Source organism: Motacilla alba, chromosome 3 (assembly GCF_015832195.1).
Source record: "Motacilla alba alba isolate MOTALB_02 chromosome 3, Motacilla_alba_V1.0_pri, whole genome shotgun sequence".
NCBI classification, from domain to species: Eukaryota; Metazoa; Chordata; class Aves; order Passeriformes; family Motacillidae; genus Motacilla; species Motacilla alba.
In genome coordinates this window covers 31,617,935-31,630,244 of record NC_052018.1, presented here as the reverse complement: position 1 = coordinate 31,630,244, position 12,310 = coordinate 31,617,935, and the positions used below count along the sequence as shown (strand labels likewise).

Sequence of the window (12,310 nt, the reverse complement as noted above, 5' to 3'; positions counted from 1 at the left end):
GCCGGCAGCTCAGAAAGGCAGGCAAGAGAAAAATGCCCATACTCTTCTACTCCCCCATCCATTTGCATTTGTGGGAAGGATGTTCTCTAGGGAAATCCAGGAGCTCCCCTTTGCCCACCAAAAACCTGCAGGTTTTACAGTCCCTCCCTGGACTGTGGTCTCATAAACATGCCTTAAAAAGACAAGCAGGTGCCCTGCCCCCATTTTACAGATGGCTTAACAGGTGTTGGTGAGTATCATTAGAAACAGAGTCCACAGCATAGCCCTAAAATGCTCCTTATCCATAGCCAGGTGGCCCTGCAGAGCTGTCTGGTCATGCCCAGATGTTTGCTCATGCTGCTGGAACTGGGGGCTTCTACCTGGGGCAGGGAGCTCCAGGCTGCCCTTGACCACCGGTGCACCCCTGCTCCCAGCCCTGGCTCCAGCAGCACAGCCATCCTCCATGGCTGGGAGCATTTGCTCAGACATTTCTTGTCTCGTCAGCTGGGGTCTGCAATGTCTAAGGTTTTGTTGAAAAAAAAATCCAAGAAAAATTTATTTTAAAAGTTACTTGAAAAGAGTATTTAAGGGAGTGACTAGGAAGTAGCTGTCTGAGAAATACTAGTTCAGCTCACTTGTGCTGCTTGTTCTCCTCATTTCCTCATCCCTTCAGGGAACAGCAGGGGCAACAACTAAGATCCAGTGTGTGAAGAATAATGATGTTCCCTGGCTATAGTTGCAACTCAGATAAAAATTCATAGCATTCAAATGTAATGTCATGCAGGAACAGAATAATTCACCCCTTAAAGTACAATATTTGTATTGGACAGATCATATTTAATCTGAGATTTCCCAACATTTTTATGTTTGCATTGGCAGCCTGTCATTTTTCTAATTTATTTTATTTTTGTGTACGCAGTCTGTACATATGAAATGCCCCTATTTTCCCCATGTTCCTTCTTGGTTAATAGGTTGACTCATGGTAGTGATTTGCAATATTACAGGCAAGAGAGGATGTGATCCACATGCTGAAGACAGAGAAAACCAAACCTGAAGTTTTAGAAGCTCATTATGGATCTGCAACTCCAGAGAATGTGCTTCGAGTGCTACACAGGGATGCCATCCTTGCCCAAGAAAAGTCTCTAGGGGAAGACGTTTATGAGAAACCGATTTCAGAGGTACAACTTCTTGATTGACAACATTATGTCTGTGCAGGGGGAAGCCTAACCAGAATTGAGACTCCATATATTTTGGATGTATGCAAAGCATGCAAGAGGATTACACAGAATTCGTACACTGAAAATAAAATCTTGTTCACTCATATGCAGAATAATTTGTAAGCGAAGTCGCTGGATTTGAACACAAACCATAGAGAGGTTGTATGCTTCCTAGGGCTGGTGCTGTTAAGCAAGACCAAAATCTTTGGGTGTTGAATTTCTAGTTTTTAAATTCCTTTCAATTACAGGCTTCAACCTGTACTGCTCACAGCACTGGTAACTACTCCTTGATTTCCTTGGCATACTAAAACACTGCCATGAGGGTAGTTAAGAAAAGAAGACCTTTGGAGATTGACTTTGACCATATTTATGGGATCATAAATCCATATTCATTTTACATCACTTAAACTCTAGGACTGCAAAGTCAGCTCAGCCCCTAAAGGAGACTTATAGGACTCCTTGCTTTAAAATTTAAGCAATAAATTAATGTCAAGTAGATCTGAGAATCAGAGTAGACCTGAGAATGTCTGAGGCCAGAGTGAATGCCAAAATAAACAGCCATTGCTCCTGTTCATAGTTTCATAACAGTCCAGGTCATGGGGAAGGAGCATACAACAGCATAGCTCATCCAATTAGAACATTTAATTTTTTCACCAGTGGTTGTGTCTACCATGTTTTTGTACTGTGTATTCTCATTGAAGCATCTCTTGGAATTCTTGGGATGTTAGTAAATAAGGAAATCAAACCATAGGATGTGGGAGCATACATAAAATACTCTCAAACAAGATTTAAAGAGCTTAGCAAGGCTTTTTTCCAAAGAAGCTGATAATTTGACAGGGACCTCAATGTAAAACTTTTGTCATGCACAGATTCACAAGTTTTACATTGAAATAAAACAGAAAAATTAAGTGCAAAAAATCTACTCTGAAAAGCTGAATCCAATCTGGCTTTTTTATAAAATGCAATGACTTTTTCACTTTGACTGCCATGGTCAGCTTCTGGAGAGCAAACTGCCATGGTCCTCCTGCTCTCTTATTTCCCTCAGTTTACTGACATATGCTGTGAAACAACAGGGGCAGCTGGGGCTGAGGAAGATGAGATCTCACAGGGTAAGGGTTGGGAGTGGGCCGAACAACCAGACAAGTACCAAGGTTGAGAGCTGCTTCAGCACGGAGGAGGCTGGAGTTGGTCATCTGCACCCATGAAACAGCAAAAGGAGCAGCATGAATAGCCGTGGGGGATTTAGAGTGCCCTGGCAAGTTTTTAGACATACCTCCCTGGTTTTAATGTTTGTTTGAATAACAGTTGGCATATTAGATTAAGAAAAAAGTGGAGAAGATGAAAGGGGTAAATGGTTGTGAATAAATAAAGAGAATTTTTGTCTAAAAAAAAGGCTGAGGGGAAACTCCTGAGGCTTATATTTAACTGTATTTGGTAATGCAAAACTGAATCTGGACAGAATCGAAATAATTTGGATCTTTTATCTCAGCAGACTTACAGGTGTATTAAAGATGCATAACTCAAATTTCAGCCTTCAGATTATACTTTATGCATCACATGAAAGTGTCCAGTCCCCATACAGGTGTATGAATTCAGGCTCCCAGGCTCTGAGTTCTGAGCTACAGCTTTTTCCTAGTGAAATGAAGAAAGCTTGCACAGCACCTCACCACAGGGGAAATACAGCACTGCAGCAATATTATTTGTTACCCTACAGCTAAGTGAAATTCTGTCCTTTGTGTATCTGAAAACTGTGCAAATGTTTATTGCTAATATGTCATCCAAATAAATCATTACTTTCACGGGGCAGTTATTCTTATTTCTAGTCACTGCTTTATGTAAAATCCAAGACATATAATTATTATATAATTACAGGACTTGCATTTACCAAACACAACATTGTTGGTCAATAAATCAGATGAAGCAAGCAAGGAGACCTTTAAAACAGTCTGTTCTCCTTTCTTACAATCCAGCTGGACAGACTTGAAGAAAAGCAGAGGGAGACGTACCGGCGCATGCTGGAACAGCTCCTGTTGGCAGAGAAGTGCCACCGTCGCACCGTTTACGAGCTGGAGAATGAGAAACATAAACATACAGATTACATGAACAAGAGCGATGACTTTACCAACCTCTTGGAACAGGAGCGGGAGAGGTGAGTAAAAGACCACCCCCAGTGTCCCAGTGCTTGTCCCTCCAGCAGTGACACAGCCTGGTATTTTCTGTGGTTAAATAACATTAAACTTATGTGTAAAACATCTGTAAATGTTGGTCCACTCCTGTCATTTGTAAGTACATTACTGAGCAAGTCTGGAGCTGGAGGAATACCACTGAATGTTCCTGTAGTGTGAGCTTGACTTAAGAAACAAATTTGTTTTGAATTAGTCATGCCCGTTTTGGGTTCACCTACAGGTAGCTTTTGATCAGATGCTATTTGTGTTGGCTAAGTTTGGGACTGGCTTGCTTAGCTAAGTGCTAAGTTTTGCGAAGGACAGAGCACTGTTGTCACAGCAGGAGGGAAGGGTAAGGAAAACCACAACTCACATTAGGATACTGGCACACAGGTGGTGGGACTCTGCCATGCCCTTTGCGTTTAGGCTTGCAAAGTCACTAACCATTTGCATTCTTTTCCACATTTTGAAGAGGCATGCCTCAGGCAAGTTATCTGGAAGAAAATATTATCATGCATTACAAAATGTGCCCAGCCTGTGATGGACTATCTGCGGTGTTTATCTCACAGTCCCATACACCCCCCATTTCTTTTTTTTGAGTGTTTATCCTGCTTGTTGGATGAGTAATTTGTTCTCTGTGTCTCTAAGAAAAGAAAGATCAACTACCTTAGTTGAAGACTGAGCACTCAGTAAAAGCCTCAGTTTTTCAATATGAAATTTTTGTGCTTATACCAAACTACTTGAAGTCAATCCATGTTGTGTTTCTTTTTTTTGGTTTTTTTTTTTTTTGTTGTTGTTTTTTGGTTTTTTTTGTTTTTTTTTTTTTAAGGCTCTAAGAAAAATACTTAAGGCAAGTTCAAAGAAGAAATGCTTTTGAGGAAACCACAGGCTTGTGGCAGACATTTGCAAAAAGCCAGGAGCAAAACTGTTTAGTGTATTTCCTGAACTCAGTTCAGCGCTAACTTTAAGTAGGTGGCACATGAGCTACAGTGACCATATTTCCTGGTTTAATAGGTTTTAGTTTTATTCTGTCTTTACTTTCCTGGGTTGACTGGCAAAAGAACGAAAGAACAAAAATGCTTCTGCATCTTAGCAAATTGATTCTCACAGTAGAAAAGGGAAAATGTAAAAATATATTAAAAAAAGTTTTAAGAAATAAAAGATGTTGTATTTTCAAGTAAGGAGCAACTTCACATCCGATTCTTATAGAAGATATTTTGTCTCTATGCTGAATATCCATGTATGTGTGGACACGCAGCCACTAAAATGCTACAAAGTGGTATTAAAATACCATTTACATTTGTCCTTATATTTGAATCTTCATGTTAATTTGACAATTGTTGCCTTCTTATTATTCCCTCTCAATGTGTGAAAACCACTAAAAAGTCTACTATTATGACCTGTGTTGAATTGACTTCCTTTAATGAAGTGATTAAAGAGCTTTTTGTCTTACCACTAAGATATCACGTGCCAGATCTGTCAGCATTTTTTCTTACCCTTCCTGCTCTCTCAAACTTCCAGCTTTCTACATTCTACAATTTTTGGAAAAACAGCAATAAGAAAAGGAAAATTTGAATATGAATTTCTCTTGAAAGCAGATCTTTAAGAGCAACTAAATGCACTGGCTTTATTCACCAGTGTCTCTGTACTGGTGGCTGCAGGGGAATAATTGCAGAGCTGAAGCCCTTTTATGTTGAGTAACACCAGAAATCTGATGTTTGCTATTTAATCCACTTTGTTTGTCTATGACACTAATTTGTTTCAAGATAGTAGTGACCAAGCAGAGAGAACATGACGTGCAGCTAAACATAAAAAGCCAAGATCCATGTACCTCCCTCTTCAGGTTCCTCCTCTCAGATCACTTACAGAGCAGATTGACAAAATCAGGATGGGCTGGAAACCACTTGCTAAGCATAAAGTCTTAAACAATCTCAATTTCTTACATTTGTTTTCTGAGTGCACATGGAACTGAGGCTGCACCCACGTCTTTGTAGATATTAGAAACTAGTAGTAGTATTGTTTGAGGGCTATATTCACAAAGAAAGAGAGGGTGATAGGATGACTTCTTAGGAAAGCCCCAACGTGGCAATAGATTTTGTCAAAAAGAAAGAGTTTGAAGTGGAAAAATTAAGTTGCAACAGATTAAAGCACGCAAGACTCATATTCAGTCTACATTTGGGACAGAAAACTGACCTGCCCAAAGGCATTTTTTAATGTCCTGCTTAGGCATTCTTATTTTATAAGTACCACTATACATATAATTCATTTTATTGTGGTACTTTGAGGGTTATTTTATTAAGAGCTGAACATACTTATAGTCTCCATGAAAACGAAAAGGGACACAGAGTTGAACTTTGCCCGTCAGCCACTCTGCAGCACTCACAGTTATAATGTTAATGAGACAGGGTGAGCCAGAGGAAGAACAGTGCTGCAGGATGGCCATCTCACAGCAGTCTGCTACAATGAGAGAAGTAATAATTTCTGTACTGGCTCTAAGTAGTTTCAGCAGTTTCTTTCCTCACATCATTTTATCAATCTTCCCCAACCATTGTTGTCTACATCAACTTTCGCAGGCCACATATGCTTTTGCTGTCTTGTGAAAGTTTGAACAAAGCAAAAAGGGGATTCTTTAGGAAAGAAATATGCCTCAGTTCTAATGCATGTCTAACACTCTCTTAATGTATTTACTTTGGAACATTTTTTACATGCGCTTTCATACATTATCTCTAATCCATCGACAGCAACACGATATGAAAGCAAACAGTTTCTATGCGTGACTAATTATTAGGCCAGCCTCATACAGGAAGGAAGTAACAGGAAAACATGATTTCTCAAAAATAATGACGCAAGAAAAATATGAAAAAGATGAAGTTGTGCACTGGGATATTCAAAATGTAGACAGCTGGGGATGTGGGGGTAAATGGAGAAGGCTGAAGGGCCTCACCTTTGCTGTTGGCTCTGCAAGACCAAGTGCAACTGACCTGAAGAAAGATTGTGGAAAAGGTTTGCATGTTACAGGAAAAGAGTAGTGATGACTATTTGCCCGGTGAAGATGAAAGAAATATGGTACTTTTAGTGGAGGATGCTTCTACAGACATGGTGGCTGAAGCATTTTGCAAATTTCCCTATAGCATGCTATAATAGTATCTGATTATGTTTGAAAGTTATGGACAGTACTTTCTATTTTTCTGTGCAATCAAATTTCCCTTTTCAATGCTTCCCCACCTCTGCTGCTGTTCCTCTAACATCAAGTTGTGCTTGGGTATCTCTGACTCCGGGGAATGCAGAAGCAAACTTCCTGGAGCCTCCTGAGGAGGCTGAGGAATATGGAGAAGAGCCGAAGGCCCCCAGGCCCCCTCAAAGACTTGGATGATAGATGGTGGTGTAAGGAGTCTCTGGTCTGAGAGGTGGAGAATGAAGGGTCTGGTCAGAACTGCATTGGTGCTGTGGCTTGCAGTGGGCACTTGGAGAGCAGCAGAGCAGGCATCAGCAGCCTCGGGGATAAAATCAGTCCTCCCAGCACAGGCACCCTTATGAACTTCAGCTGTGCTTTGGAGAGGGAGCTGGTGACGTGACTTTGGGCTGGGCTGGGCACAGCTAAACCAGCTATTGCTACTTCATGACCCCAAAAATTATTGTATAAAGCAGGCTTAACATGAAATGGTACTTGGCTGTTCTCTGTGCTGCCTAGTCCCAGCCCTCTTGCTCGTCCTTTTAGGGAACTGGGGGCAGGGTCGGGGGAAAATCTTTAGTTTATCAAATATAAACTTTTTCATTTGATCAGCAGGGCTTTTTTTCCTGGTGGAAAAGGGTAGAAATCTTTGTAATCTCAGCATTTCTTTGACATTTTGATTGACCTAGGAAATGAGGTTTAAAATGCTGACATTTTTAGAGGTGCTAATCTCCAAAAATTTTTGCTTGTGCCCCTCTTTTAATCCTGTTGGTTGACAGCACATTTTGCTCCTATTAAAAGCACTGGAAAGCTCCCATTGATTCTAAAGGTTCAGAAAGATGCTTGAGGTGAAGACCACTGAGCCAGTCCTGCCTTCCAGGATGGACAGAAGAAATAGCCTGAAAGCCTGCAAAAATGGGAGAAGGAGGGAATTTCTTTTATATGGATGAGAGGTGGGTTGCCAAACAGAGGGTGTGATGTGGCAGGAAGGCTCTGTTGGAGCTCTGTTATGGGGGATCAATCCGTGTGACTGTTTTGTGTGTCATTTGACCATTTCCAGCATGATGCCTGAGACTGCTGAGACTGTCACCCCACCACACAGCGATCAGGAAATATACACCCAGTATCTCAGCGTTGTCTGTGCTAAAGGATAGATATGTTTTATTGTAAGACTGAATATTTTATTGTAGTCACTGAAGTGATGAGGATTTAATATTGGTTCTTGTTTTCCTCAGTGCTTCAAATTATTCTTTACAAGCTCTGTGAGTGTTCTCAGTGCACTGAAGCATTTCACGTTTTCCTCAAAGGCAAGGCTGAAGATTCAATCTGTACTTCCTAAGCATTGCCCTGCTAAATCTGGTTTTAGTTAAACCCTCTTTTTGAAGTACATGGCCATAATTAGATCTGCCTAGAGGAGACAGCAAGACTGTGACCCCAGCTCTTTCCCCACAAAGTTCCCTTTCAGTCTTCACATAAAATTGTCTCCTCTTTGCCTTCCCCATTGCAGCACCCCCAGCAAGGAATGCACTGGCAAGGCCCTCGGAGGTCTGTGATAATACATTCCTCTGGACTTCAGTCATGCTGGCACCGAGATGCTCTTGGCTGCTCTGCTGGTGATGTAATTCTGGGCCCACATCACCTGCAAAGGAAACTGATCTGTGAGCAATAAAGCACACAGCCCTCTTGAAACAAAAATGGGAGTGTTGATGTTAACAAGTTTACAAACTCCCTTTTCTCTCCTTTTTGCATTTCTGCTTTTATTACCAAAGCTTCCCTTCTCCCTTTTCCCACGAGACGGCAGCACCAAGCCTTTCATTGGGAAGGGCTTGCCTTTTTGTTTCCCTGTATTTCATGGATCCGAGCAAGTGTAAATGCTGGAGTGTGATATAGATTGGAGATTTTGTGTGTGTTGACTTTCCAGTTTGTGTTTTCCCTCGACGTTTATGAAGTCTGTAAAATAAAGGAGCTGGCAGGAAGACAGCAGGGCAGAGTATCCATCAGTCAATTACTTGTTTAGAGAGCAATCAAGCCAAAAATATGAAGTGTTCAGGACTAATAAATTTCTGTGATTTACCACCATAAAGCCAAATTCTGTGGTAAGGATGGGCTCATACAGAAGTATTGGGATGAGGTATAAGAATAATAACACAGATTACATAACATATAACACAGATTTTGGCCTGTAACTGTAATCTGTTGGTGATTCCTCTAAAGTCTGGAAATTAAGTTACTTTACAGAAATATTTTTGCAATCTTCTTCCCCACCCCCCCCCCCCAAGAGCTTTTAGCCATATTTTTACTCTGCCTTTTTTTCTCATATGGAGATTGTTTCTGTGTCCTGGTTTCCAAAATGTGAGCAAGAAAAGGGAAAAGCCATCCCAAAGGGACTTCACCATTGCCTACAGCAGTTACTCATCTTACTGCACATTACTGGCCTTACTAGAGCACTGAGTCACTCTGTCTACCTTTCAGTGAGTGCACCTCTAAACTTTTAATTTTATAATGTAGAAAACAAGGGTAGCAGTGCATTTTTTATCTTTTCAGGCTGACATGCTATCGGTATGGTTTGGAAAAGCTGGTTATTTTCTGTCAATATAATATATTCACAGGGTCACAGATCAGAAATTCCGGGGTAGTCTATTAAAAAAAATGAATTAAAAAACCTGGCATTGACAAATACAATTTCTGCACAGTTAAGTAAATCTGAAGGCCATTCATTTTGCAGGTCCTGTTTTACAGCTCTAGCTGACTGCAAGGCAGAGATGTCTAAAAGTTTATGTTTTAACTAATGAATCTGGTCCCAGCTTCCAACAAAATGGTTCCAAAGGTAATTTGAAAAGGAGTGAACAAACAGTTACATCTGACTGTGGAGAAACAATATGAAACTATTGCAAGTCTTACACAATGTGAGCTGGGACCAATCCAAATCCATCTCTTTACACTTGGATAATCCTCAAAACTGTCCAGTCTTTCAGTCACTTCTGGGATTATATAAAATGGCATCATGTGTTGTTTCAGCTACTTTTCCAAAATTTTTTCTAAGTAGGCATCAGCTTCACAGCCCTTGAGAGAGAATTATTATACAAAACTATATGTACTTCATTATTCCCAGCAAGTTTGCTTGCTAAAATCATCAATTCAAACGCTCCCAGGGTCAGACAGGGGGAAAAAATTACTTCATTCAAAATCTACTCACGAACTCAAACTCTGTCCAGGGTGCAATAGGTAACAATTTGAACATTTAGGAGCCCTTTGGCATGTTTCAGAGTTATTATACTACTGAAATAAATATCAGTTCGCAGCTCTACTGAGGCCATCTTTTTAAGTTGTCATTTTTTAGGCAAAGAAAACAAGAATTGAATCAGGGTCATGTAGGGAAAATTGCTTCCTCATTCAGAAAGATTAGAAACAGGTTTCAGTTGAAATGCCAGGTTTCAGTGAATTTCTAAAAAAATTAAATAGAGACCACTGATTTACAAGTATAAATATATAATGGGCTCTCAAGCTTGAACATGTTGGGTATTTGCTTTATGTTTAAATGCAAGTTTACCTGTGCAGAGATGCACAGTCTAATTAGTGAAGTATATGACCTACTGCCCTAATGTCCTACTAATATCCCAGACCTGTTCTGTATGGTCTGATAACTTACATAAGTTCTATGAAGAACCTCAAGACATCATCTGACTAGGGGGGTTATTCTGAATCAGAGAGACTATATGGAAGCTTTCCTAACCCTAAAGTGATGTAATGCTTTTTCCATCTTCTTTCCCCAAAAGGGTGCTAAGTCGTGCATCTCTTCTCATTCCCGCAGCATCTCCAGCAGCAGTGGAGATTAGAAATAATGAGGTTTATATTTCCATAAATTTCCGTTTTTATTTCTTTTTAAGGCTTGTATGTGAAGAAATCTTAAGGCAGAAATAAAGAATCCAGGGGGTGCAAATATCCAAAGCGTTCCTGTGAAATTTGCCAAGGCCTGTGAAAACGTGAGGGCAGAGAAATGCAAAATGTTTAATTCACCAGCTATTTGTAAGGTACTTGAGTAGGTGCCTGACTATAATATTGTGTTGCCATAGTTAGCATTTCAACTAACTTTTTAAAAACTCATTAAGACATACCATTTTGGGTGTAAGACTATTATTAATGTCAACAAAGAAAATCTGGAGACCTAATTCATGGGACCAGCTTGTCAAAAAAAAAACGTATCAAATAACCCTGTGATTATGCCACTCACCTGGACCACGACAGACTTTTAATCCTTCTATCAACTTGTTGGGACCTGAATCCACCTCTCAGAGGAGGCCTTTCTGGCCACATCATTGGTTCCTTGGGGTGTTCCCATTTTTTCCTGGCAAAAATCATTATATTTTTACAAGTCAGTTATATGATTTTGGGTTCTTTTCACCAAAGAGGTGAAAATCTTCTCATAGGTCAGGGCCTGAGTATTCAAATTTCCCAGACAGAGGAATTCACTGGTCCAGGCAGATCACTTGATCTTCTGAAAAAGGGAGGATTTTTCACTTGTTGGTTTGGTGAATTGGGCCAAGATACAGTCCTTTCTATCCCCTGCTTTTCTTAAAATGACAAAAATGGAAATGAAATGACTGATCTGAAACAAACAAATGTTTCACTGAAATCCACATGAAACACTTTTTTTCACTTGAATGAGAGAAAAAGAACAAGCTTTTGTAAATATATTTTTTAATTTTTGGTTTAGCTCTGAAACTGAAAAAAACAATTACTCACACAGCTTTGTTATGCAGTTGCTTATGTTAGGGAATGATTAATAGTAACATGTAATGCCTTAATGAGGAAAGATAAAGAAATGAGCAGAAAATGAGGCTAAATTATAGCAGAATGACAGCAGTGTTTTTCTGATGATAGCAATTATGTCATAGCTGAAAAAGTATCTCTTGGTGACAAGTACATATATCACAGAATGAAAGTTCCTGTACAATTCCATTTAAAAGGTTCATTTTCAGAGGAACCAGAAAGAGATAGATGTATTCTCTTTCATCATTTAAATGTCAGGCTTTTCCTAGATGACTTAGCTAGTTTTAAAATGATGCATAGCTTTCAACATTTTTTCATTTTGAAAATTGTTTGGGATACAGCCATGGTTTCCAAAAGCAGCAGGGGCAGAGTGGTGTCCATCACAGCGAAAGGCAGTGTGGAGAACAGCTCATGTGACATGGGCACAGCTCATCCTGCAATAGAGGAGAGTCTGTCCTGCTTTCACTGCCTCGTGTCCTCACCTGACAGAACAAGTGCTGTCGCTCCAACTCGCTTTCAGTGACAAGCACCAGTGCCTTGTGCCCACCATGAGCACACCCAAGCTTTCTTCATCCATCTTCTTCAGGTCTTAGGAAATAATTAATCCTGGATGCTGGATTTTATGAGCACAAAGCTGGCATTGTTGCAACTCCTTTGAAGTCAGAAGAGCTATTCTTGATTAATGGGATTAATAGAATCAGAGTAGGAATTCTGAAATGCGTGTATGCTTGTACCTGTAGAAGTCTATACATGCATATAAAAATGTATTACGTACAGCAGTTTGTTGGGTGGAATTATAGCTTCTGCATGGGAGTCTGCTCTCCAGAAAATTAACTTGTCAGCAATGCATATTTCCTGTAAAATAATATTTTATATAACTCATATATGCATTTGGGGTCATCATAGCAATTGTAGTAATTGTAATAACAATAACAACAACAACGATAATAATAAACCATAATAGTAATAATAACAACAACAATAATAACAACAGCAATATTAATAGG

General features: G+C 39.8%; 1 protein-coding gene across 7 annotated transcripts in view; it reads left to right on the top strand.

Annotated features, from left to right (window-relative positions):
* Positions 1-12,310, top strand: part of FILIP1 (filamin A interacting protein 1) — a 102,234-nt gene that overhangs the window by 58,576 nt on the left and 31,348 nt on the right. For all 7 annotated transcript variants that reach the window (XR_005256218.1, XM_038131158.1, XM_038131156.1 and 4 more), the window contains 2 exons: positions 984-1,157; positions 3,167-3,345. Coding sequence is in view for 6 of the 7 variants with exons in the window: in XM_038131158.1 (XP_037987086.1) it covers positions 984-1,157; positions 3,167-3,345 (353 nt within the window). In the remaining variant the exon portion in view is untranslated. The remainder of the gene's footprint in view (positions 1-983; positions 1,158-3,166; positions 3,346-12,310) is intronic.